General features: G+C 41.1%; 1 protein-coding gene across 1 annotated transcript; it reads right to left on the reverse strand.

Moving 5' to 3' along the window:
- Positions 1-380: 380 nt before the first annotated feature.
- On the reverse strand, positions 381-26,020 carry LOC123458609 (zinc finger protein 26-like). Its single transcript, XM_045143033.1, has 5 exons — positions 25,794-26,020; positions 6,676-6,756; positions 5,046-5,172; positions 3,638-3,720; positions 381-3,416 (listed from the first exon to the last, which is right to left on the reverse strand). Exons 2-5 carry the CDS (start codon positions 6,676-6,678, stop codon positions 1,986-1,988), a joined length of 1,644 nt encoding a protein of 547 aa, XP_044998968.1. The 5' UTR covers positions 6,679-6,756; positions 25,794-26,020; the 3' UTR covers positions 381-1,985.
- Positions 26,021-27,527: the final 1,507 nt, after the last annotated feature.

Here is a 27,527-nt window from a genome sequence, read left to right on the forward strand (position 1 = left end):
ATTCCAGGTCAGCCTGGGCTAGAGTGAGACCCTACCTCAAAAAAAAAAAAAAAAAGTTCAGAAAGTTACAAGACTCACAAAGCCTCCCTCCAAGGTTGTAAAGGCAGAACACAATTATTGGGGAGAGGAGATTCTCCAGTTGAGTCTGCAAGAAGCCTCACAGATACAGCTTTTATGAGTTTTCTTCCATGCTGGGGTGGGCATTTCACTGAGGCAGCTGTCTTTGAATCACCCATGCTCCTGTAAGTAACCCCAATAATCTCATTGGTTCATCAAGCTAGACCTTGGTGGGATTAGTTCTTTGGTATGTTGTCAGTTCCCTCTTTGGGGTGAACAGATGTTTGTTCACATCTCCCCCAGAGAAGTTAGCAAAACAGAAGTCTTTAAAAATGCATGCATATATTGAAATATATGAAATATTCAAAACATTGAAAGTAAATATGTAGAGCCACCTAGAAATACATCACTGTCAGTACACAAAATTTCAGGACAATGGAAGCATTTGCCATATTGATTGTATGCATATGCACTTCAGTGTGGATAACCACATTTAGCAAAAGTAGAGGAATATTTAAAAGTAGCATTACATTGCATGAAGTTTTTTTTTCTACTTTGAGATCATAAGTGAATATCAAATTATTTTAGCAGAACTATAAGTTTCATACATATAATACATCAGTAGTTTCCAGTGTACTGGAATTGTACATATATTTAGTAAAAGCCAAGGAAACAGAAGACTTTCCATTTTTCTTACACTGTATGGCCTCAGCCACATTGTAAGTGGACATTAATGACCTTTCCAAGTTCTTTACACTCATAAGACATGTTTGAGTATGAGGTCCAACAAGCCTTTAAAGTGAAAGGATCAGCTGAATACATTTCCACAGTGCTTACCATGATAAGGTTTCTTCACTAAATACGAATGTCATTACCAAGAAGTGAGCACTTAAGTTTTCCTCATTCCTTACATTCAAATTATTTCCCTCCAGTAATTTTGTTCGGCAAGATTAAAAGAACACGTGAAGTTTTTCCATTTAGTTTATATCCACTGTGAATTCTTATATGGTTACATAAATATGAAGGAACAGTGAAAGCTTTCCCACATTCCTCATATCCATAGGGCTTCTCTCTGGTGTTATATCCTTCTTTTAAAAAAATATTCCCATTAAAGAGATGGGGGAAGAGTACACACTCCAATGTCTCTTGCCACTACAAATGAACTCCAGATGGATGTGCCACTTAGTGCATCTGGCCTTAAATGAGTACTATGGAACTGAAACCAGGCCAGAAAGCTCAGCAAGCAAGGGCCTCTGACTGCTGGGTCATCTCCTCAGAAACCAGTGTTCTTATGTGTTTAGTAAGGCCTAAGTGCTCAATAAAGGCTTTTCCATGATGCTAACGCAGGTTTTTCTCTCCAATGTGTTTTCTCATGTAACTACAAAGGTTGGAGGAACACTTGAATGCTTTGCCACACAATGTATACTCAAAGGGCATCTCTTCAGTGTGAGTTCTTAAGAGATGAGGAGGAAACAAATGCCTTCCCAAACTGGTCATATTCAAAAGATTTCTCTCCTATGTGATTTCTAAATGTTGAAGGTGGGAGGAAGCAGTGAAGGCTTTCCCACGTTTTCTGCACATATAAAGTTTCTCCCCAGGGTGAGTCAGTACATGTGTCATAAAGTCAGTACATCTACTGAAGGCTTTCTCACAGTCCTTACACTGACATGGTCTTATCACCATATGAATTCAGAAGTGCTTCTCAAAATATAAGGAACTTCTAAGACTTGTACATATTTGACATTCAAAAAGCTTACCAGTATGAGTTTTCAAACTTTCAATAAGTTCAGGAAAGTTAATGAATGTGTTCCTTTATTACTGACATCGATAGGGCTTCTCCCAAGTGTGTTCTTCCTCATGTGTTCAATAAGCCATATGAGTGTAAGGCATGAACACTCAGTGAAGGCTTTTCCACAATTCTTACACACTCAAGGTTTCTCTCCAGTGTGACTTTGTATGTGTCCACGAAGATAGGAGGAACGTGTAAATGCTTTCCCACATACCGAACACTTAAATGGTTTCTCTCCAGTGTGAGTTCTCAAATGTGTAGTAAGATATGAAGAAGATGCAAAGGCCTTCCCACATTGATGACATTCAAATGGTTTCTCTCCAGTGTGAGTTCTTATGTGTTCAATAAGACTTGAGGATGTTCTGAAAGCTTTCCCACATTCCTTACACTCATATGGCTTCTCCCCAGTGTGAGTCAGTACATGTGTTGTAAAGCCACTGCGACCACTAAAGGCTTTTCCACAGTCTTTACACTGATATGGTTTTATTCCTGTGTGAATTCGAAAGTGTTTCTTAAGACAGGAGGAATTTCTAAAGAATTTTGCACATACCTGACATTCAAAAGGTTTCTCACCAGTGTGAGTTTTCATATGTTCAGTCAGTTGACGAAAACTTGTAAAGGCCTTCCCACATTCCTTACAGTCATAGGGCTTCTCCCCAGTGTGTGTTCGTGAATGTATATTAAGGCATGAGCGCACAGCAAAGGTTTTCCCACATTCCTTACATTCATATGGTTTCTCTCCTGTGTGTGTTCGCATGTGAATGCGAAGGTAGGAGGAACGAGTAAATGCTTTCTCACATACTGTACACTCAAAAGGCTTCTCTCCAGTATGTGTTCTCAAATGTGCAATTAGATATGATGAAGAAGCAAAGGCCTTCCCACATTGGTTACATTCAAAGGGCTTCTCTCCTGTATGACTTCTCATATGCTCAATAAGGCCTGAAGATTTACCAAATACTTTTCCACACTCTTTACACTCATAGGCCTTCTGTCTACTGTGGCTTCGTATATGTGTAGTAAGGCCTGAGTTTGTAGTGAAGGCTTTTCCACATTCCTTACATTCATGGGGTTTCTCCAACATGTGAGTTCCCATATCATTATTCAGGTAGAAAGGATTTCTGACGAAATCTCTAAATCCATAGGTTTCTTTTATAGGATATGTTTGAACATAAGTAGAACAACTTGTAGGTTGAATTAAAGCTTTTTCACATTGGTCCCATTCATAGGGATTTTCTCTATTGTCAGCTTTGTTATGTGCCTGAAGATGTGAGTGATTAACAAAGGGTTTTCCATCATCATTTTGTTCAAAGGATTGGTCTTGAATGCATGTTCTCTGGTAAACATCTGTTGAACTCAGAGCCGAGACTTCTTCATGTTGAATCAACAAAGAAAGTTCCTCTTCAGTAGAGGTTTTCCTGAGCAAAGGAAGTAAGTCTTTTCTATACAAATTATTCTCAGATGTGTTTTCTGTATTTAGAGTACTCATGTGTGTCTGCAAGCATGGGTATTCACTGAAGACGTTTCCAACTTTCTTAGAGATACAAAGTTCCTCTCTATTGTGGCTTCCTGACTGTTGATAAAGGGATGAATGAAAATTAAAGTATTTTTCAGATATGTAGGAAATATGTTTTCATGAGAATTCTAAAATATAAAGTTTCACCCTATGTTTGGGATAGCTCTTCAAAAATGTAAGTCCCCATGGGTAATCTCTCTCTTTCATGCTGATTTCTACCATGAAATTACCAATATTCTCTGATACTGTAAACTAAGAAATTCCCTTGTTAATCTTACCAACTGTGGTAAATTTGATATATTTGACCAGAAAGTATCCTTCTGAAGTGCTGTTCCTTTTGCTTTAAGGTGTATTTTACATCCTAAAATAAAACATAAGTAAATAAAAACATGTTTTCACAACAAAATGGAATGCTAAATAAGTTAAAAATAATAAAAACTCACTGTATATTAAATATCCTAATAATAAAGCAAAGATTGATTCAAGTATCTTGCCTAGGTCAAAAATTGAATAATCAAGAATATGGTGTCAAAAAATGTAGTTCAGGTAGAATCCTCAATAAAGACTCCTTTTTTCCCCTTAAAAAAAAAAATGTAGTTCATTCACAGTATTTTTGAGACAAAATATTATATAGTTCACACTGGCCTTGAACTCAGTATGAATCAAGATTGGTCTTGAACTTCTGATCCTCCTGCCTCTGTCATCAAAGTGCTATATTTACAGGCATCCCATGGCCAATTTATGTAGTACTAAAGATCAAAACCCAGGGTCAGGGCTGGAGAGATACTTAGTGGTTAAGGCACCTGCCTACAAAGCCTAATGATCCAGGTTCAGTTCTCCAGTACCCTTGTAAGCCAGATGCATAAGGTGGTGTATGCATCTGTAGTTCATTTTCAGTGGCTATAGGCCCTGATATATATATGTTCGTTCTCCCTCCCTCTCTTTCTCTCTCAAATAAATAAATAAAATATTTTTTAAAAAAACAGGGCAACCTACAATATTGGTTCTGGCTGTTCAGTTTTGTGGTTCTGGCTATTTGCTGATATCTCTGTTATACATCTGTGGAAGTGAGCCAGCTGCTTCTGCCATTGATGGTATTCCCCTGAAATTTGTAAACCTGAAAGAAACCCCTTTCCTCAAGTGTTTGTCCAGCAGCACAGAACTAACTACAACAATCAGTAAGATTTTTTCAAGTTAGATATAACAGAAGTAGAGACAGAAGTTCATTCTCATGGGAAATAACTACAGCAACAGTTTTTACCTCTTTCGTTTAGATTTTTTTTTTTTTTTTTTCTTTTTGGAGACAAGGCGTTGCTATACAGCCCTGGCTGGCCTGGTATTTCCTATACATTCCAGGCTGAACTTGAACACATAGCATTCCTCCTGCCTCAACCACCACCAGTAATGGACTGACATATGCTAGGAGCTGGGCATGGTGCTGCACACCTTTATTCCTTTGCTCAGGAGGCTTAGATAGGAGGATCAGTATGAATTTAAGGCCAGCTTGAGACTACATTGTGAATTCAAGGTCAGAGCAAGACCCTACCTCAAAAAACAAAACAAAACAAAAAAATTTAAAATGCTAAGGGCAGGAACAATCCTCTGTTGTTTCCCACTGTATTCACGTTAACATTATATATACATTTCTGCTCCCTAAGAGGCTACAAGAGGTGTTAATACTCTTACCTAATGTTGCCAGGTTCTGGTAGTTCTCCAACATCACATCTCTATATAGGTTTCTCTGAGTTGAGTCCAGTAAAGTCCACTCTTCCTGAGTGAAGTCCACAACTATATCCTCAAAGGTCACCAAGTCCTAAACCATCACATATATGCTAATTCGAGCAAAGAAACATAACCACCTATGTTCACTACAGAACAATATACCAATAGAATATTCTATTCTGGACCTCAAAGGCCCTAAAAGAACTCTCTATCCAAACTCACTCTAAAGATATTTTCTAATCATATTTTTTTGGTAGCTCTTATTCATGATGTTACCCACCACAACTATACAAGTAGCTCTTTTGCCCTACTTCCTATTACTGTAGATATTCCTAAGCACATTTCAAAGACCTGATAAATCATGACATATAAATAAATTTTCAGAGAAAGAATACTTGCATCTTCCTTATCAACTGCCAAACACCCAAAAATATGCAATAAGCAACAGTAAAGTTCAGATTAACATGATTACTAAAATAATGAGATAACTTTAATTCTAATCCCTCACCAATAATTTCTAGGGAGATTCACCTAAGGAGCCAGTCCTAATATACCAAGTTTTTGACTCTGATGATTTCTGGGTTAGTTCTATCCACAATAAAATGTGTCCTCCATTGGTCCAATTATGACATTTTTGGAAGAATACTAATAGAATTTATGACAGCTCTAGTTATTCCTGAATTCATCATTATTATGGTGCTTCTTAAGAGACACTGCACTATCCTGTATGAATTCTCTTTCTTAAGTAACTCTTCATGTCTAGATTTTCATGTCTAGATGGAATTTTCCAATAAAATATCCTGGGCTAAGTGTGATGCACACCTGCAATCTGAGCACTCAGGATGCTCAGGCAGAAGACTGTGAGTTCTAGGCTAGCCTGGACTACATTGAGAAACATTATATTGTGGTTTAAATATGAAAATGTATCCCATAGGGTCATGTGTTTGAATACTTGGTCTCCAGCTTAGTTGTGGTGTTTGGGAAAGTTGTGGAACCTCTGGGAGATAGACTTACTGGAAGAGATGATCACTGAAGGTAGGCCTTTGAGGTTATACAGCTAGGCCCTACTTCTGCTTCTGCTCCAGCTTGCCATGCCTTCCCTACCATGAAAGACTCCACACTCTGTAAATTTAAGTCATAATAAGGTCCGTCATTCCTTAAGTTGCTTCTGATCAGTTACTGTTTATAACAAGAAAGTAACTAATATGTCCTGTCTCAAAACAAGTGAAAGAAAAATAATAAGGAAAGATCAGTAGAACCTCAATGTGTTTGCAGCTCAGTGAAAGACCATAAGGCCCTGATGCAGACTCCAGAGCTAAAAGAAGAAAAAAAAAAGAAAGAAAGAGAGAGAGAGAGAAGAAACAAACAAAAAAAAAAAAAAAAAGGAAAAGAGAAAGGGAAAAGGAAAAATATTCTTTGTTGCCAGGCATGGTGGTGCATGCCTTTAATCCCAGCACTGGGGAGGCAGAGGAAGATTGCTATGATTTCGAGGCCACCCTGAGATCCCATAATGAATTCCAGGTCAGCCTGGGCTAGAGTGAGACCCTACCTCAAAAAACAAAACATATACATATATATTCTTTGTTAAACTTACCATTTGTATCTCATAGGAAATGTATGCCCTCAATAAATCCTGTGCTCTGCTAAGCCAATGGTTTTCAATGCATTTCCCATTCTAAAATTAAACAGAAAAAAAAGAAAAAAAATTAGGTTTAGGGGAAAAAAATGATATACTGAAAAAAATTACTTTATAGTTGTCTTTACAATAAGTATGGTGCTAAAATTAAAAAAAAAAAAAAAAAAAACCACACACACACAACCAGTGAGAAACAAAGGTAACTTTTAGTTTTGTTTCCTTCTTTTTGCATAGTACCAGATCAAATCAAGTGCATTTAGTCATGCTAGGCAAACACTCTACCAATGGACTATATACTCCACCAGGGTGAAAATCCCAGTTTTTTTCTTTTGAAACTTTCTTTAACTGTATTTCCCAGGATATGCTCTAATTCTCGGGTTCAATGAATATGCTTTTATCAGTTTCCTTAGTAGCTAGGGCTACTAGCATGCAACACCACACCCAAATAAAAGGAGAATTTAAGGATTAGAAGAAGTAAACTTGGGCTGGAGAGATGGCTTAGCAGTTAAGGAGCCTGCCTGTGAAGCCTAAGAACCTAGGTTCAATTCTGCAGGTCCCACGTATCCAGATGCACATGTTGGCACATGTGTCTGGAGTTTGTTTGCAGTGGTTAGAGGCCCTGGTGTACCCATTCTCTCTCCTTCCCACCCCTCTCTGTCTCTAATAAATGAATACATAAAAATATCTTTAAAAAATCTTTAAAAAAAAGAAGTGGGCTGGAGGGATGGCTTAGTGGTTAAGGCATTTGCCTGCAAAGCCACAGGACCCATGTTCGATTCCCCAGGCCCCATGTTAGCCAGATGCACAAGTTGATGCATTTGTCTGGAGTTCATTTGCAGTGGCTGGAGGCTCTGGCACATCCATATTCTCTCTCTCTCCCTCTCTCTCTCCCCCATCCTCCCTCTCCCTCCTTCTCTCTCAGTCAAATAAAAAGAAAAAACTGAAAAATAAGCAACCCTTTTAGAATTCAGATTATGTAAAAACTCCATCACTGAATGGGATGAAAAGCCAAGGCTTGAAAAAACTTGTTAAAAATTTATTCTTGTGCCAGACATGGTGGTGCACACCTTTAATCCCTGGGCTAGGGTGAAACCCTACCTAGAAAAACAAAGCAAAAAACAAATTGAGTTTTTCAGGCTGGAGAGATGGCTTAGCAGTTAGGGCGCTTGCCTATGAAGCCTAAGAACCCAGGTTCGATTCCTCAGTACCCATGTAAGCCAGATGCACAAGGCAGCACATGCATACGGAGTTTGTTTGCAGTGGCTGGAAGCCCTACAATGCCCATAGTCCCCTCTCAAAATAAATAAATAAATATTTTTTTTAAATATTAAAAAAGAAGAATCTATGGTTATACAGATGATGCCTGAATGAAGGGTGTAGTGGCACAGAGTGAGAAGACCAGATCCCTGTTCCCTGACTCTTCCCAGATTCCTGGTCCTGGTAGGTCCCCCTGTGCCTAGCTTGGGGGGGCCTTACCCTGTGTGGAGGCTGTGAAAGTAGGCCTTTTGCTCTAGTACCCTGACTGGCCCATAGATACTGACAACCCTAATCACCCGTGTCAGAGGTTACAAGGGCCACTGTAGGAGCAATCCTCTTACCTTTGGCTCTCTAGCTTCCTGGCTCCTGGTTCCCCAACCCATGACTCCTATGTGCTGAAAAGCACATGCAAGTAGAGTGAGTAGGCCAGAGCTCACAGTTCCCCAAGTACCTTTGATGTACCCGCAAACTCCACAATCTGCTCATCTGTGGTTATAACCAGTACACCGATCCAGTTCACATTTAAAACAGAACACCCTCTGAAAATCCTATAAGGACAAATCTTGCATCCTCCTCAATAGAATGAAGTCCCTCCCCCCAAGATGGGTAGACTGCAACACAAAAAAGCCAATAAAAGTCAGAAGACTGAGATCTTCACCAAGGATGCCTAGTCCCACGATGGAAGCCTCCAATGAAGTCATAGAAAAATTCATAGAGTCAATGAAGTCATAGAGAAATTTCAACAGAAATTCAATCCCAAGGGGCTGGAGAGATGGCTTAGCAGTTAAGCACTTGCCTGTGAAGCCTAAGGACCCCGGTTTGAGGCTCAATTCCCGAGGACCCACGTTAGCCAGATGCACAAGAGGCACACACATATGAAGTTTGTTTTCAGTGACTAAAGGCCCTGGCACGCCCATTCTGTCTCACTCTCTCTATCTGCCTCTTTCTCTCTCTGCCTGTTGCTTTCAAATAAATAAATAAATAAATAAATAAATAAATAAATAAATAAATAAATAAATAAATAAATACTGTAATGGTTTGAATAGATGGCCCCCAATATATTCAGTTGTTTATTTGTTTGTAGATTGCATCTGCAGTCACCTGGCTAGAGGCAATGTAACTGGGTGGCTCTTAAGGTGTTGTGGTGGGTTTCAGATTTCAATCTAAAGATATGCAAAGTGTGCCTAGCTGGAGTTCCTAAAGTGTGCTGTGGCTTTTGACTTTTAGACTTGTATCTCTCTCCCTCCCTCCTTCTCTCTCTCTCTCTCTGCTTGGTCCTATAAAGGCAGGCCATCTTCTGCCATTTATGGAACTTCCCCTGGATCTGTAAGCTTCAATAAATCCCTTCCTCCATAACTGTGCCTGGTCGGGAAGTTCATCTCAGTGAACCTGAAGCTGTCTGCTACAGAATTTGGTACTAGGAGTGGGGTATGATGAACCTGACCATGTGGATGTTGATCTTTTCAAACCTTTGTTTTGGAGGAATGGGCATGGACTTGGTGCTTGCAACTGAAGATGTCTTCTGGAGTGGTAAGCTAAGTTTTATGGACTGTTCTGATGAGAGTCTGAGAATGCTAAGTACAAACAGCATTGAACTTCGAGGGTTGGCTTAAGAGCTTTCTAAGGGGAAGGAAAGACTGTAGAGGACTTTGTTGGAACTGGGCTACTGGCATAAGGGCCGCTGCGTCCTGATGCCCAGGCCCAGAGAGTTTAATCAAGGTTAAATTTGTAATGGACTGATGTGCTTGGCTGAAGATATTGAAGAATTAAGATTTAAGATTTTAAGCTGGAAAACCTAAAACAAGTTAAAATTATAGGCACTGCGACTGCTTTTAGGTTACTGGATCTGCTATTGTCAAACACATTAGCAATCTTAAAGGAAGATGGCCCAGTTGCTTTACCATGGAAAGGATGCCTGAGGAAAGACTATCATAGAAATGCCAACACTTTTGAAAAGAGCTGACTTGAGAAGGAACCTGCTTTTCAAGGTTATGATTTATTTTGTCTGTGAATTAAGAATATGGCTGTGTCCTACACACCTGGTACTGGTTTCAGAAGCATGAAAAATGCGAGGAGTGGTCGTGAATTGCACATGCTTCCAGGAGCTGATGCTGAGATGCAGCACGAGGTAGGGCCTGATGTCCTGACAGGCTGAAAGAGCCTTTGGAAAATGTGAGGAGTGGTCATGAATTGCACACGGTTCCAGGAGCTGTTGCTGAGACGCAGCATGAGGCAGGGCATTATGCCCTGATTGGCTGAAAGAGCCTTTGGAAGATGGACTGTAGTTTGCATGAAGACCTGAAGACGTTTTGTATATACCAGGACTGTGCAAGGACTACCATAGAGCGCATTGTTGGCCTGGGATGGAAGTGTTCCCTGGCTACTCTGCCCAGCTGGAGGGGCGGAACTGGAAAATCTGGAGACACTCAGTCTATGGTTATGTTGAATTTGAACTGCAGAAGTTTGATGTTTGTTTGATGGTGGTTAAGTGTGCATTGTTTTAGTCCCTCTTTGCTATGTCTTATACCAGTTGAAAATGTTTACTCTGTGCCTTTATATGTTAGAAGTGTTTAACTTGTTTGACTTTACAGGTCTTAATATCTTAAATTGGTCAAGACTATGGTGACCTTTGCAATTGAACTGAGTACAATTTACAATGTGTGATGGTTAGAAATCTATTGGGGGCCAGGGGTGGAATGTGGTGCATTTGTAGCCACCAGGCTGGAGGCAGTGTCACTGGGTGGATCTTAAGGTGTGGTGGTGGGTTTCAGATTTCAATCTAAAGATATTCAAAGTGTGCCTAGCTGGAGTTCCTAAAGTGTGCTATTTGGCTTTTGGCTTTTTGGCTTGTACTTCTCTCTCTCTCTGCTTGGTCCTGTGAAGGCAGGCCAGCTTCTTCTGCCATTATGGAACTTTCCCTGGATCTGTAGGCTGCAGTAAATATCCCTTCCTCCGTATCGGTGCCTGGTCTGGAAGTTCATCTCAGCGATCCTGAAGCTGTCTGCTACAAATACCAAAAAAAAGGGCTGGAGAGATGGCTTAGCGGTTAAGCGCTTGCCTGTGAAGCCTAAGGACCCTGGTTCAAGGCTCAATTCCCCAGGACCCACGTTAACCAGATGCACAAGGGGACACACGCGTCTGGAGTTCATTTGCAGTGGCTGGAGACCCTGGCGTGCCCGTTCTCTCTCTCTCTCTAACTGCCTCTTTCTCTCTCTGTCACTCTCAAATAAATAAATAAAAATAAACAAAACATTTAAAAAAAAACCTTTCTTTAAAAAAAAATGAAATTCAATCCCAAAATGAAAACACAACAACCAATGAGACCCTGATCAAAAGAATCGCTGAACTTAGGAGCCGGGCGTGGTGGTGCACGCCTTTAATCCCAGCACTCGGGAGGCAGAGGTAGGAGGATTGCCATGAGTTCAAGGTCACCTTGAGACTCCATAGTGAATTCCAGGTCAGCCTGGGCTAGAGTGATACCCTACCTCAAAAACCAAAAAAAAAAGAATTGCTGAACTTGAAGCAAACCCATCAAAAAAACCAACAATTGTATCAATAAAATAGAACAGAATCATCTCTTAGAGTGTTCAGGTTTTGACAATAGGCTAAACTTGATTGAAGAAAATGGTACAACCCTCAAAATATACATGAATGAATTGAAGCTGAGTCAAGAAATGGATTATCTCAATAACTGATTAAGCTTAATGAAGACTTGACCAAATATAAGAATGAATTCCAGGAAGTGTAAAGAAATTCAAAAGTTGAACTGAAACTATACCTCAAAACAGAGATGGACTTGATGCAAATAACACAACAAACCAGGTATGTTGGCACATGCCTTTAATGCCAGCAGTCAGGGGGCAGAGGTAGGAGGATCGCTGTGAGTTTGAGGCCGTGAATTCCAGGTCAGCATGAGCAAGAGTGAGATCCTACCTCAAAAAAAATAACAAAAATAAAAATAAAATAACACAGCAGAAAATAAAAATCAAATAGGGTTTATAAAAAAACCTTTCTACAATGCTTCACAAACAGAATTACTTATGTGGAGGACAAAACCTCTGACCTGGAAGACAAGATAGAAGTAATTTACTGGAGGCCAAAACCTTTGCTAAATTCAGAAACTCAAGTGATCCAGGCATGGTGGCATATGCCTTTAATCCCAGCACTCAGGAGGCAGAGGTAGGAGGGTTACCATGAGTTCGAGGGCACCATGAGACTCCATAGTGAAATCCAGGTCAGCCTGGGCTAGAGTGAGACCCTACCTCATAAAAAAAAAAAAAAAAAAAAAAAATCAAGTGAACCAAATATGAGGGAACTGTGGGATACACTAAAATGACCAAAATCAAAATCAAAATCCAAAATCAAAATCAGAAGGGGAGGAATCAAGACCAGAGACATAGAGAACATATTCAAGAAAGTTACTGAAGAAAATTTCCCCAATCTCTCAAAGTAGAGGCCCATCCAGATAAAAGAAGCCCACAGAATACCAAACAAACAGAGAAAATTAAAAAACAAAAACAAAAAAAAAAACACTCCAAGGCATATCACAGTTAAAACTCTTAACTATGAAAATAAACACAAAGTGCTAAAAGCAACAAGAGAGAAATCCCCATGGGGTTGATATGCATCCCCAATGAGGAAGGCCTCTTCAGAAAAGGGGCAGAGAGGTAGGAAAGGATGGTACCAACATGTGTTGGTTAAATATTAAGTAGGTCCATATCTAATAAAAATACATTTTTAAAATATTGTAAAAATGGCAATTCTACCAAAATAAATATACAGATTCAATGCAATGCCAATAAAAATACAGGACCATTCTTCATAAAGATTGAAAATCTGATCTCAAAATTCATATAGAATAGCAGCAGGCCTTGGACAGCCAAACATATCCTCAGCAAAGCGAACACCTCTGGAGGTATCACCATGGCAGATATAAAGCTGTATTACAAAGCCATTGTAACCAAAACAGCATGGTACTGGCATTAGAACAGAAACATAGAGCACTGGAACAGAATTGAAGACTCAGACCTTAGGTCAAGTAACTAGAGCTACATGATCTTTGACAAAGGTTCCTATAATACAGACTGGAGAAAATAAAGCATCTTCAATAAATGATGTTGGACAAATGAATGACCATATGTAGAAAAATAAAACTCATCTCTCCATATATAAAAATCAAGTCCAAATGGATTAAAGACCTCTAAGACCTGGAACTCTTCTCCTACTGGAAGAAAAAAAAATAAGAGGCACTCTCAATGACACAGGGTGGGGAAAGACTTCCTGAACAAAACCCTAGTGCCCTGGAAACTAAACATTCATTCAATCTATGGGATCTCATGAAGTAAAAAGCTTTTACACATATAAACATTCTACAAGCAGAAACAATAGATTACCCACTGAATGGGAGAAAATCTTTGCCAGCTGTACCACTGAGAAGCCTAATATCTAGAATCTACAAAGAACTCATAAAGCTAAACAATAAAAAAATCAAATAACCTACTCCAAAAATGGAGCAGAGAACTGAACAGGGAATTCTTAGAGGAAGAATTACAAAGAAAATTCAACATCACTAACTATTAGGGAAATGCAAATTAAAACAACCATGAGACTCTACCTTACTCCAGTAAGGATGTCAATCATTAAAAAAAATCTAACAACAACAAATGTTGGTGAGGATGTAGGGAAAGAGGAGCCCTCACCCACTGTTGATAGGAATGTAAACTTGTACAACCACTATGGAAATCAATGTGTAGATTCCTAAAAAGGATGAACACAGAGCTACCAACAGACCCAGTTATTCCCTTATCCTAAATTCCATTTATCCTAAATGCTCCATGCATCAATACGAGATATTTGTTCAACCATGTTTCTAGCTACTCAATTCATTATAGCTAAGAACTGGAATCAACCCAGATGTCCATAATCAGACGACTGGATAGCAAAGTTGTGGTACATTTACACAATCAGTAAGAAGAAAATGATACAATGAAATTTGTAGAAAAATAGAGAGACTTAGAATAGATCATACTTAGGGAACTCAAACAATCACAGAAAGACAAAGGGCACATGATGTGTCACTTATCTGCGTTTCCTAACCTGGACCTGCTCAAGTTACTGTCATACCTGATAGGCAACTCAAGGACCAGACAATAGGAATGGAAATGTTTGGGGGACAGGAAAAGGGGAGGAAACAAATACAAAATTAAATCTAAAGTGAGCTGATACCATAGAAATCTTTATTCTTGGAGATAGCTTAAAAGATATAACCCTCAAAAGGAGTAAGGAGCACCTGAAAAGTAGAGCTCTGGTGAAGGTGGAATAAAGGCTAAGGTTAAAATAATTTTTTTTTTTCTGTCTGACCTGTAACTCTCAGTACCAGAGACTGGTTACTACCCACACTGAGCTGTTGTTCAGAGAGACCTACAAGGTCGCCAAATCTAGACAGCTTTCTGTCAAAGCACAGGATTACCTGTCTGAGGCAAAATCTAAGACCCTATTGCTGAAGACACTATATGCTGACACAGGGCACAGAGACACTTGGCTAGAATTCAAAACATAGCCAGTTCCCAGACAGCCTCTATAATGCTGGAAAACACTATATGAGCTACTGGACGAAAATGGCCAACAACAGTTTGAGCAACCAAAGGTCTAAGCTACTTAGAAGCAAACACCTTAACATGATGTACACGCCACTGCAATAGTGCATACCACCTCAGTGGGTAACAAATAGCTTTCTGATTGGCTAAGAGACCCGCTCAGTATAAAGGAACCTGTATCTGGAATTGAGAGCCAGATCAGAATCCTATAGAAACAAAGACTATGCTCTCCAGTGTCAAGCTCTCACTAGTCTTTGGGTAAAAGAGGGATTACACACATCAAATTCTCCCTAAATTAATAATGGTTATCCCATTCGAACTATGCTGACTTCATTCTCCACTGGAAAATGTTCTTCTTTTCCAGAGAGACCAGAGGAGATAAGCTCTCTTCACATTTCAGCCAAGCCCCAGGTGAATCCATAGATGAATTGAGAAGGTAAGACTGCTGTTGTTCCTGATAATCAGCACCAGGGTGTAGTAAACAGACCCTGAGGATACTCAACACCTACCAAAGCAGAGATCCAGAGGTCACCAGAAGTAGACTTAAAATTCAACCACCACAGCTCAGGGAATTTTGTGGAAGAGGGGGTGAGAAGATTGTAAGAGCCACAGGTTGAAACATTATGCCCAGAGGCATGCCCCCCAAATAGCTGGCTACTGCTCCCATAATGCATAAACTACAACCCCATGGGGAATACCTACAACCCCACTGAGGAGCTTCCCCAGTGGAATGGGGGCAGGGATGAGAGAAAAGAGGGTACTAACATATGGTATATCAATACAAAACATCTTAATAATAATAAGCATTAAAAAAATTTTTTTAGGGCTGGAGAGATGGCTTGGCGGTTAAGCACTTGCCTGTGAAGCCTAAGGACCCCGGTTCGAGGCTCGGTTCCCCAGGACCCATGTTAGCCAGATGCACAAGGGGGCGCACGCGTCTGGAGTTCGTTTGCAGAGGCTGGAAGCCCTGGCGCGCCCATTCTCTCTCTCTCCCTCTATCTGTCTTTCTCTCTGTATCTGTCGCTCTCAAATAAATAAATTAAAAAAAAATTTTTTTTTAAAGAGTACATAACAAGGAGCTGGAGAGATAGCTCATGCTGCACAAGCATGAGGACCTAACTTGTTTTTGTTGTTGTTGTTTTGAAGTAGGGTCTCACTCTGGCTCAGACTAACCTGGAATTCACTATGTAATCTCAGGGTGGCCTCAAACTCACCATGATCCTCCTACCTTTGCCTCCCAAGTGCTGGGATTAAAGGTGTGCACCACCATACCCAACCCTAAGGTTTTTTTGTTTGTCAAGGTAAGTTTTTAAAAGTTTATTTATTTATTTGAAACACAGAGAGAGAGATAAAGAAACAAGTACGGGGGGGGGGGAGAAAATGGGTATACCAGGGCCTCTAGCCACTGCAAACCAATTCCAGATGCGTGTACCCCTTGTGCATCTGGCTTACATGGGTCCTGGGGAATCAAACCTGTGTCTTTTGGCTTTGCAGGCAAGCGCCTTAACCACTAAGCCATATCTCCAGCCCTCAAGGCAATTTTCTATAGGTGGATAGTTTTTAAGACAAAATTTAGGCAGTGCACATGTTTCTAAATGGTATCAGCATTGTTTGCAAATAAAAGATTCCATTCCTACAACTTGGGGTTTACTCTTTACCCAGAAACTGGGAATGGAGTCCCTCAACACAGCTTTATACTAAGGAAGCACAGAGGTTATCAGGCTTGCTTCCCTAAGGACAAAAGACAATGAAGCCAGATTATTTCCTTTACAAAACCTAAATGAAAAACCCAGTAATGACCACTTGGCAAAATTAGGATCACTCAGCTTCTGTTTACATCTTTGAACAAGACAGGTATTAACTACCTTCAAAGTTATAGCTTCCTCGGATATGATACTCAAAGGTACTTTCATAAAGACAAATCAGTAACTAATACAACAATCAGACCTCACAGTTGTGGCTATAGGAAATTCTATTTCTTCCCCTTTTAGGCAAACACAATCCTGAAAACACAGCTGTCTGATAAGCATCCAAAACAGAGACCACTTCTTCCCAGACAAGAAACACCAATGTTAGCAGTGGGAAACAGCCTTTTGCAAGGAATTCCGTCAATTCCATAACATATATGTTATAGCTGTATGTATCCCTCTGATAGATAAACTCTACCAGACAGCTTGTACTTGTCCTATAGTTCATTTTATAATAAATGGTGAACAAATCACTAGAAAGAGCATTCCCCGGAAACATCTCTGTACAGGGGCCTGAATCCCTGACCACAATGACCTGTGTCTTAAAGCTTTAAGCTTTGCCATTCCAAAGGTTACTGGAGATACTGTCATTGCTATTAAGATACTGGCTACTTCACATTTACACAGTAAATATTTTCAGTATATAGGATTGTAGATTTATAAACCCATAACTAACTTGTGAGTATTTATGGATAACTGTGCTTTGATTTTTGCCTTTAGTGATAAGAAAGTATGAAATGGAGTCCTCAAAGCATGGAACATTTTCTTTAACTGTCTAGTAAGGTAAACCAAAACAAAACAGAACACTTATACATGGAACCATAAACTGCAAAATTAAAAAAAATAATGTCTCAAAAGGTAAAGGATAGGTTATACCAAGACCTTAAGCAGTCTATCACCTTGATCTCACAAAGTAATGCAAATGGGAAATTTAAAGTGTTAAAGTACATGGGCAATCCTGAAATGCCAACTACTGAACATGAGCATCGGGGAAGGAGCAAACAGCACAGACAGAATCTACAGTTTGTTGACAACAATATAAAATATACAGTAATTCCCCAATTACATTCCTCATGACAAATCTTTACAGTGAGGAGTTTGAAATACTGGAAAACTTTTTTTTTTCTTTTTTTGGACTTTAAATAGAACTGGGAAGTTGTAAATATTAAGAAGTTGGTTAGGGCTGGAGAGATGGCTTAGCGGTTAAGCGCTTGCCTGTGAAGCCTAAGGACCCCGGTATGAGGCTCAGTTCCCAGGTCCCACGTTAGCCAGATGCACAAGGGGGCGCACGCGTCTGGAGTTTGTTTGCAGAGGCTGGAAGCCCTGGCGCACCCATTCTCTCTCTCTCCCTCTATCTGTCTTTCTCTCTGTGTCTGTCGCTCTCAAATAAATAAATAAATAAATAAAATTTTTAAAAAAAGAAGTTGGTTAAAAAACAAAAACAACAAAAAAACAAAACAAAACAAAAAAAACGTTGTTCTTTGGGTTCCAGACCCTGCCTGCTTCAGTTTGGAATTCCTTCAAGATTTTTATTGTAGCAAGATTCTAGTTCCTCCAATGGTTTTATGGGCTCTGCAACAAAGGCCCAAGCCCAACCAACTCTGGGGCAAAAAGCATAAAAATTTGTTCCTGGTACCATGAAATCATACAAGAGATGTGAGAAAAGTGGAGAGCACTGAGACAGCAAAGTAGCAGCAGCCTCTGCTCCTTCCCAAAACTCATAGCATGGTACAATCCCAACATCCCATTGAAGCTGGCAAATGAGTGATACCTGCTGCCTGGATGTAAGTTTTGATCCCCATCACTCACATAAAAAGCAGTTAAAGGCCACACATGCCTGTAACTCCAGTGCTAAAGAAGAAAGAGACAGAACCACTTGGACTCCCTGGTTAGGCAGTCTAACTTGAATATCAGCAAGCTCCAGGTTCCACAAGAGATTGTCATACGGAAATACAGCAGAAGAACAATAGAGGATGCTCAACAACCTCCTTGGACTTCTGCTAAAATGAGCAAGAGCAACATGTATCTGCACACATATGTACATACACCATACATATATGCATACACACATCACACATACCAAAAACAAAGAGTAGGGGTTGGAGAGATGACTCAGCAGTTAAGGCACTTGCTTAAAAAGCCTGAGGAACTATGTTCAATTCCCCAGTACCCATATAAGGTGATATGCACAAGGTGGTGCATGCTTCTGGAGTTTGTTTGGAATGGAAAGAGGCCCTGGAGCACCCATTCTCTCTCTCTCTCAAAATGAATAAATAAATAATAGTTTAAAAAATCAGAAAAAACAAAGAGGATAAATTAAGAAAATAAGCTTGTGGGCTGGAGAGATGGCTTAGCAGTTAAGGCACATGCCTAAGGACCCCAATCCAATCCCCACATAAGCCAGATGCACAAAGTGGCACATTCATCTGGTGTTTGTTTGCAGTAGGTAGAGGTCCTGGTGTGCCCATTCTCTCTGAGGTGGTTTGATTCACATGTCCCCCATAAACTCAGGTGTTCTGAATGCTAGGTTCCCAGCTGATGAAGATTTGGAAATTAATGCCTCCTGAAGGGAGTGTATTGTTGGGGGCGGGCTTATGGGTGTTATAGCCAGCTCCCCCTTGCTAGTGTTTAGCACATTCTCCTGTTCCTGTTGTCCACCTTATGTGGGCCAGGGCATGATATCCACCCTCTGCTCATGCCGTCGTTTTCCCCTGCCATCATGGAGCTTCCCCTCAAGTCTGTAAAGCAAAATAAACCTTTTTTTCCCCACAAGCTGCTCTTGGTTAGATGATTTCTACCAGCAATGTGAACCTGATTGCAACACACTCTCTTTCTAATAAATAAACATTTTTTAAAAAAAGAAAATGAGGAGTTGGGCATGGTGGTGCATGCCTTTAATCCCAGCACTCGGGAGGCAGAGGTAGGAGGATCACCGAGTTCAAGGCCACTCTGAGACTCCATAGTGAATTCCAGGTCAGTCTGGCCAGAGTGAGACCCTACCTTGAAAAACAAACAAACAAACAAAAAAAAATGAACTTGAAGAAAATATATATCATTTCATGAGGTCAAAAAACACCCAAAAAGGGAAAAAGTTAAAAAAAAAAAAAAACAGAACTTTTATTTTTTTCTTCTTGAGGCAAGGACTCACTAATTAGCCCAGACAGGCCTCAAACTCATAGTCCTCCTGCCACAGCCTCATGAGTGCTAGGATTATAGGCAAGCATACTCAACTAGAGTATGAGAAGTTCAGCTAGCCCAACATCTCGGATAAATAGTATCAATTCTAAGAAGAAATGCATCATAAAAAGTTCCCTTGGGTTAGAGAGATGGCTCAGCAGTTAAAGGCACCTGCTTGCAATGCCAGATGGCCAGGGTTCAATTTCCCAGTACTCACATAAAGCCAGATGCATTAAAGGGGTGCATGTATCTGGGGTTTGCTTGCACAAGCAAGTCATTTTCTCTCTCTCTCTCTCTCTCTCTCTCTCTCTCTCTCTCTCTCTCTCAAATAAATAAATTAATATCTTTTAAAAAGTTTTTGTAGGGCTGGAGAGATGGCTTAGCAGCTAAGCGCTTGCCTGTGAAGCCTAAGGACCCCGGTTCGAGGCTCGGTTCCCCAGGTCCCACGTTAGCCAGAGGCACAAGGGGGCGCATGCGTCTGGAGTTCGTTTGCAGAGGCTGGAAGCCCTGGCACGCCCATTCTCTCTCTCTCCCTCTATCTGTCTTTCTCTCTGTGTCTGTCGCTCTCAAATAAATAAATAAATAAAAATTTTTAAAAAAATAAATAAATAAAAAGGTTTTGTAAGCTAGTAGCCGGGTGTGGCGGCACATGCCTTTAATCCCAGCACTTGGGAGACAGAGGTAGAAGGATCACTGTGAGTTCAAGGCCCCCCTGAGACTACAGAGTGAATTCCAGGTCATTCTGTGCTAGAGTAAGACCCTACCTTGAAAAACAAAAACAAACAACAACAAAAAAGGTTTTAGTAAGCTAGAAAGGAGATATAAAGTGAATAGAAAGGGAGGGAGGGGGTACTTACTAGGATGGTATTGTATATATGTAAGTAAAAGAACAGATTAATGGGGGTGAAAAGGCCCAAGTGAGGTTAGGGGATGAGACTGAGGAAAGGAAAGGAGGAGAGAGGATATAAGGTTTCCATATGACTCATTTATATATCTAAGAGGATACGGTTTCATATGGAAACCTACTTTTTTGGACAATGGAACACACAGGAGCCACAGATTGTTACTAGAAAATTTTCAGTGCCAGGGATGAGATACCTTCCAGTGAGCTGTTGGCCATGGAGGTCCCTGATGTCCCCCAAAACATTACAGGCCATTGCTGAGGCCTTTGGTTTCCCACCAGGAATAGATGGTAAGACCCTATTGCTGAAGACTCCATATACTTGAGCTGCAAGGTCACTGAGAAACCCTGCTGGAGCTGAGCTGAAAACCTCCTCCATGTAGACCAGCTGACAGAAAGCTGGAAAAAGCCATGCTACATGCAGTTCAATGAGAGAGAGAGAAATCACCAGTGAAGATACCCAACGGTGGATACTTCAAGCCTTATATTTGGCCAGCCAGGCCAAATGAGCCAACGGCTACAATAGTGGCACATCTGTTATGGGGGAAAACCACCACCCTCTAATTTGACTGGAGGCCTGCTTCATAGGAGGGAATCCATCTCTGATACTGAAAACCTACAAGGGTAGTCATGAGTCCTAGGGGTATATAACATCGGCTGGTGTCTGGCCAAATGCATATACTATGCTCACCCAACTACCCAGTAAGAACATTCTTAATGTTCATACTCATATATTAATGCTACTCTCACTTTTTTGTTAGAGAACCTTCTCTTTTCAGATGGCAAGTGACCTTGGGATGACTCAAAAGGCACCACAGTGCTGAAAAGAAGTGACAGAGGAATGTTCAGCAGTGAAATATCTCAATTACACCTTCCATGGCTCAGGATCTATTGCACAAGAGGTGGCAAAAAGAATGTAAGAGCCAAAGGAAGGGTAGGACTACTTACAATGTGCTCCTCCAGACACAAAATGGCCTGGATACCCATGACCTCACAATGCCGGGTACTACCTACACAAGACCATAATAATAGGAAGAAAAGATCATGACATCAAAATAAAAGAGACACTGATTGAGAGGGGTAGGGGATATGATGGAGAATGGAGTTTCAAAGGGCAAAGTGGGGGAAGGGAGGGAATTATTATGGGATATTGTTTACAATCATGGAAGTTGTCAAAAAAAAAGTTTTTTAAGTTCCCTTATTCTGGTAGTTTGAATCTATGTCCCCCAATAGACTCAGATGTTATTCAAATTCAGTTTGCACCTTCTGCCCATAGCAGGAAAACTCCTCCTACTGGGGGAGTGAGGGGCCCTGAGGACAGATCTGAATTCCAGCCTAAGGTATGCAGAGTGAGTTCTGCCTTGGTCCCTGCTGTTTTGCTGTTGGTGTTTTGTTGCTGGTTGGTTGCTTTGTGGTGCTGCTCGTGGTTTTTCTCTGTGTGGACTGGTAGTGGGGGCCAGTTTCTACCATTATGGAACTTGTCCTGAATCTATAAGCCTTAAATAAAAATCCATTCCTCCCATAAACTGTGTCTGGTCTGGTGATTCATCCTAGCAGCATGTAACTGATTATGACACACTTATTATTCTTCAAAGCTTACTGTATCTGTCACTAACCAGGTTTTCTCTTCAATGAACACTCACCTTTGAGAAGTCCATCTATAGTGTCCATTAATACTTGTGATTCTCATCAAGAGATCAGACTGGGTTTAAACTTTTAATTGAGACAATGGCAAGTCTAATAACATAATGCTGTTAGCATTAAATTACTTGGTAATTTAAAAACAAAGCAGATACCTAACACCTCACTGTATACTGTAGTCCCAGCTGTACAGACAGGTGAGTAAAAGAGATCACTTGAACCCTGGAGTATACTCAAAGGCCACTCTGGACAACACAGCAAGATCCTATCTGCAGGAAGAGAAAAAAAAAATAGAGATACAAGGAGAAAATTTTAAAGGTAATTAGATTTTGATGTAATTTTGGATTAACAAAAGGACATGAGCTTATTTAGTCTCCAGCTGAAATTATAATTGTATTAAGGACTCGCACTAAATTTAAACTACATGCCCTCTGAAATCTTAAAAATGTGGGTTCCGGGCGTGGTGGCGCATACCTTTAATCCCAGCACTCGGGAAGTAGAGATAGGAGGATTGCTGTGAGTTCAAGGCTACCCTGAGACTCCATAGTGAATTCCAGGTCAACCTGGGCTAGAGTGAGACCCTACCTCAAAAAACCAAAAAAAAAAAAAAAAAAAAAAAAAAGTGGCTAAATGTTTCATTTAAAAGGCACACCTTACTTTAATAGTGCCAACATTTAACTTAACCATACTCATAGAATCCATTTTCCTAAAGCATTCCATATTAGGCATAAAACTCTAATATAAGAAATTAAATTAGGGCTGGAGAGATGGCTAAGTGGTTAAGGAGCTTGTTTGCAAAGCCTAATGACCTGGGTTTGATTTCACAGTACCCATGAAAAGCCAGATGCACAAAGTGGCACATGCATTTGGAGGTTGATCACAGCAGCTAGAGGACCTGGCATGCCCATTCTCATTCATTCCCTCTCTCCTTGCAAATAAATAAAATTAATTTAACTTATTTATTTGACGGGGGGCAGATAAGAGAGAGGGAGAATGGGTATGCCAGGGCTTCTAGCCATTGTAAATGAACTCCAGATGCATGTGCCACCTTGTGCATCTGGCTTATGTGGGTCCTAGGAAATCAAACATGGGTCCTTTGGCTTTGCAGGCAAGTGCCTTAACTGCTAAGCCATCTCTGTAGCCCATTTTTTTAAAGAAATAAAATTAATGATTTTGATACTTAGAAATTGGCTTGGTAGTTGGGCAGGGTGGCACAGACTGTTAATCCCAGCACTCCAGTGGCAGAGGTAGGAGGATCACTGTGAGTTCCAGGCAGACTGGAACTAAAGAATGAGTTCCAGGTCATCCTGAGCTAGAGTGAGACTCTATCTTGGGGGGAGGGGGGAAGGAAGGGAAGGAGGGAGGGAGGGAAGGAGAGAGGAAGGGAGAAAGGAAGAAATGAGCAGATGGACTTAGTAAAATGTGACTTCAGTTAAAACAGCTAATATGGTACCATGTAGTAAAAAGAGCGCCTCAAAGATTAAAACTTTATTACAGCCCAGCCCTACTTGCTAACTCTACTTCCTTCCTGTTAATATGATGATATTGATGTTGGCTGTCTGCTCTTGCCATGATTTCCCCACTACAACAGACTTCCCTTTGAAACCATAGGCCAAAAATAAACTCTTTCCTTCCTTAAGATGTCACATATTTTGCCTCAGCAGTGAGAAAGTAGCTGATACAGTCTTAATATCCAACATTTCTACAATTACTGATCTAACTGGTAAACACTGTACTCTTATAAAGTTGGCTAATATGTTCCATTCAGTGTGTATTTCCAACATCATCTGAGCCACAGTTTACTTTCACCTCTGAAGTGACACAAAAACACCTTTCCTAGACCATCCAACAATCTTTACAAACAAATCAAACAAGTTCTTAACAACATCCACCCTCTTCAGGACCATTCATGAAGGACATGTAACTCCTTTATCTTTGAGTACACTGAGGTTCTGGTGACAACATACAACTCATTTATAAATTTTACTTCCAAACTAAAATCAGCAGGCATGTCTATTACTGGCAAAGAAAAGGATGGAGAAAACAGAGAGATACTGAGTGCACACCATGGTGGTAGGCCCCTAAACCACCAGCTGCTCAGGAGGTTAAGGCAGGAGGATCAGTAGAAAAGGAGGGGGAAAAAAACAGCAAAGAGGGTAGGGGAATCTCTTACCAGACATCAGAGTGCTGGAGACAAAATCCCTTACAGAATGCTTGACTACTGAGAAAGCCCCACGAGATGAACTGAGTAAATAAGAGTATGTAGCCAATACAAATGGTACTTATTGACCATCATTAATTAATAGAGCTTGTAGAGTATTGTTCATTTCCATCCATTAGCAACATGTCCATTATAAAGGAAAGGGCACAAAACACAAACATCAGGCAGTAGTGTTAGTGCTAAATATCTTGGCCAATAAATGGTTCCATCTCTGCATTTATAAGCTACTGAGCCATTACTTAAAACTGTTTCCTCCATAAACTAAAAATAAAATTGTTCCCTTCAAAACATATAACACAGACAGACGTGGTGGCACACTCAGGAGGCAAAGGTAGGAGTTCCAGGCCACCCTGAGACTACATAGTGAATTACAGGTCAGCCTGAGCTACAGTGAGACTCTACCTTGAAAAACTTACATATATTGGATACACACACACACCCCTATCCACTTACCTCAGGGAATACCAAAAATAAAGGAAAAATCACACATCTCTTTATAAACAAAGGAATTTAAAAAAAAAAGACTTTGCCAGAACATTCATCATTACTAGTACTGGTAGTGAATTTATTTATTTATTTGAGAGAGCGAGAAATAGCTATTGCAAATGAACTCAGGATACATGTGCATGTGACTTATGGGGGTACTGGTCAACTGAACCTAGGTCCTTAGGCTTTGCAAGCAAAAATGCCTTAATGGCTAAGCCATCTCTCTAGCACTGTGAATTTCTTTAATCAGCCAAGGATTCTAATTTCTTGGATTAATTTTCTATTCATGAAAATTAAAATATTCTTGCTTTATTATGTTTTCTCTTTTTGTTTTTTTTAATGCAGGGTCTTACTCTAGCCCAGGCTGACCTGCCAGATAATGCGTAGTAGTGTAGAAAGCTGTCTTCCAGACACTATATAGCCAGTTGCAGTACTACCTTACACAGACTGTTAACTACACAAAACCTGTAGAGCACTACACCTGTAAACATTCAATGGTGCAGGGAAAAAACAAAAACATCAAAGTAGGAGAGTGACTTGTTTGAATAAATGGGTGCAAGGGAAGGGCGATGACAAAAAAGAGAAGGTAACAAAGCGGAATTGTCAATGAACCTTTTAGTAGTTTTGCTTCTGCAGTCTCAGGCCCTCTCAGGACCTCGTGTTTACAGGAAAAGCACTTAACCACTGGGCCATCTTTCTAGCCCAGCTAAGTTTTTTAAATACATGAAAGAGGGGGGCTAGTTAGGAAGTCGGGTTTCAGCAGGAAGGGGATGAGAAGGTAACAGGAGAGGAATGTGATCGCACTACGTTACTTACATGTAAGAAATTGTCAATTAAAAAAAGAGAAAAATTAGCAGGGCTTGGTGGCGCACGTACACAGGAGGCAGAGGTAGGAGGATCGCCATGAGTTCAAGGCCACCCTGAGACTACACAGTGAATTTCAGGTCAGCCTGAGCTACAGTGAGACCCTACCTTGAAAACCAAAAACAAAAAAAAGGACAAAAATTAGTAGCTGATTCATTTGTGCCTAGGGATGTGTCAGCTCTCACCGTCTCCTCTTTCCCAGGGCAACTCCTCCTTGGGGTCGCTTTACTCCTGCGCCTCGGGCCTCCACTCGCCCTCTGGGGCCAGGGACGATGGCAGTCGTCAGCTGACTTCACGAGGTCGCCGGCAGAAGATCCGGGTCTCAGGAGCACCAGCCCGCGACCCGCCGGCCCGCGGAGGAGGGTCGTCCTCGGCGGGGAGATGCGGCCTTTCCCGGTCCGCGCCCTGCCGCCCCGCCTCGCCGCGCGGGCAAGTCCCGGAAGAGGAGCGAGCGGGGCTGACGTCACTTCCTGCCCCGCCCCAGCGGCCTGCGTCAGTGGAGGGTGGCCTCAGCAGTTGGAAGCCCGGTGGAACGTTAGTTTAGCCCGCTGAGGCCCAGGTCGGCCCGGGTGCGCCCAGAGCGGAGCGCCTGCGGCCTGTGGGCGGGGCTCTCCGCCGCCTACGGCCGGTGCTCGGGCCTCGGACGCCCTTTTCCACCACCCCCCTCGCGACCCCAGGCGAGGTCTTCACCACTAAATTATGAGTCCCTTATGGAGCCGGTCTTCTTAAGCCTAGACCTTTTGTACTTGGTGATCATTATGAGCCGTGGCGTCTAGTGTGGTCAGTGTGTACGCTGTTTTGTTGCTTCTCCAGGCAGGGTCCCAGGCTGGCCTAGAACCCGCGGTGATCTTCTATCTCAGTGTCCTGTGTGCTGCGATTAAAGATTGCGATACCACGCCCACCTTGTACTAATATTTTATTTATTTATTATTATTATTTTGGGGGGGTCGAGGTAGGGTCTCACTCTGGTCCAGGCTGACGTGTAATTCACTATGTAGTCTCAGGGTGGCCGGGAACTCATGTTGATCCTCCCACCTCTGCCTCCTGACTGCTGGGATTAAAGGCATGCAGCACCATGTCCGGCTTAATACGTTTAAAAAAAGTTTGACGTGCGCATGTGTGTATGTGTTTGTGCAGTGTTGTGTGACGTGATGTGCGCATAGTATATGTGCATGTGTGCAGATGAGATGCCAAATGCAAGGGTGTGCAAGCCAAAATGTCAGGTTTCCTCTCTTCACTCACCCACCCGCTTCTTTGAGACAGTCTCTTTCCATCTATCCAGAGCCTGCGTCCCATCCATTCTCATTAGCAAGCACTATCAATTCTCTGGTCTCTCCCTGTCTCCATACATAACTGATGTTACACACATTCCGGTCACAGGTGTAGATGGTCATGCTAGGTTATTTACATGGGTGATGGGAGAATCAAACGCAGGTGGTCTCAAATCTTCAGGCCCCCATGCATGCACAGCAAACACTTGTTATGGCTCAGCCCTCTCCACAACCTTATACTTTGTTTTATAAGTTGTAAACTTTGTTTTATAAATTGTAAGCTGATTTTTTAAAATTCTTTTTATCATTTTTATTTTTCTTTATTTGAGACAGAGGCAGAGATAAACGAGAATGGGAGTACCAGGGCCTCCAATCACTGCAAAGGAACTCCAGATGCTTGCATCACCTTATGCATCTGGCTTATGTGGGTCCTGGTGAATCAAACGTGGGTCCTTTGGCTTTGCAAACAAGTGCCTTAACCACTAAACCATCAATCCAGACCTAAAGTTTCTTTTATCCTACCATGAGTGCAGGTTCTGTCAATGTGCATTGTAAAATAGCACTGATTATAAGGCATTTCCCACTACTTGAGCAGAAATATCCAAAAATTTCCCATAAAATACCTAATTTTTCCTTGGTTTTTTTTTT

Source organism: Jaculus jaculus, chromosome 2 (genome assembly GCF_020740685.1).
Source record: "Jaculus jaculus isolate mJacJac1 chromosome 2, mJacJac1.mat.Y.cur, whole genome shotgun sequence".
In the NCBI taxonomy this organism is placed as follows: Eukaryota; Metazoa; Chordata; class Mammalia; order Rodentia; family Dipodidae; genus Jaculus; species Jaculus jaculus.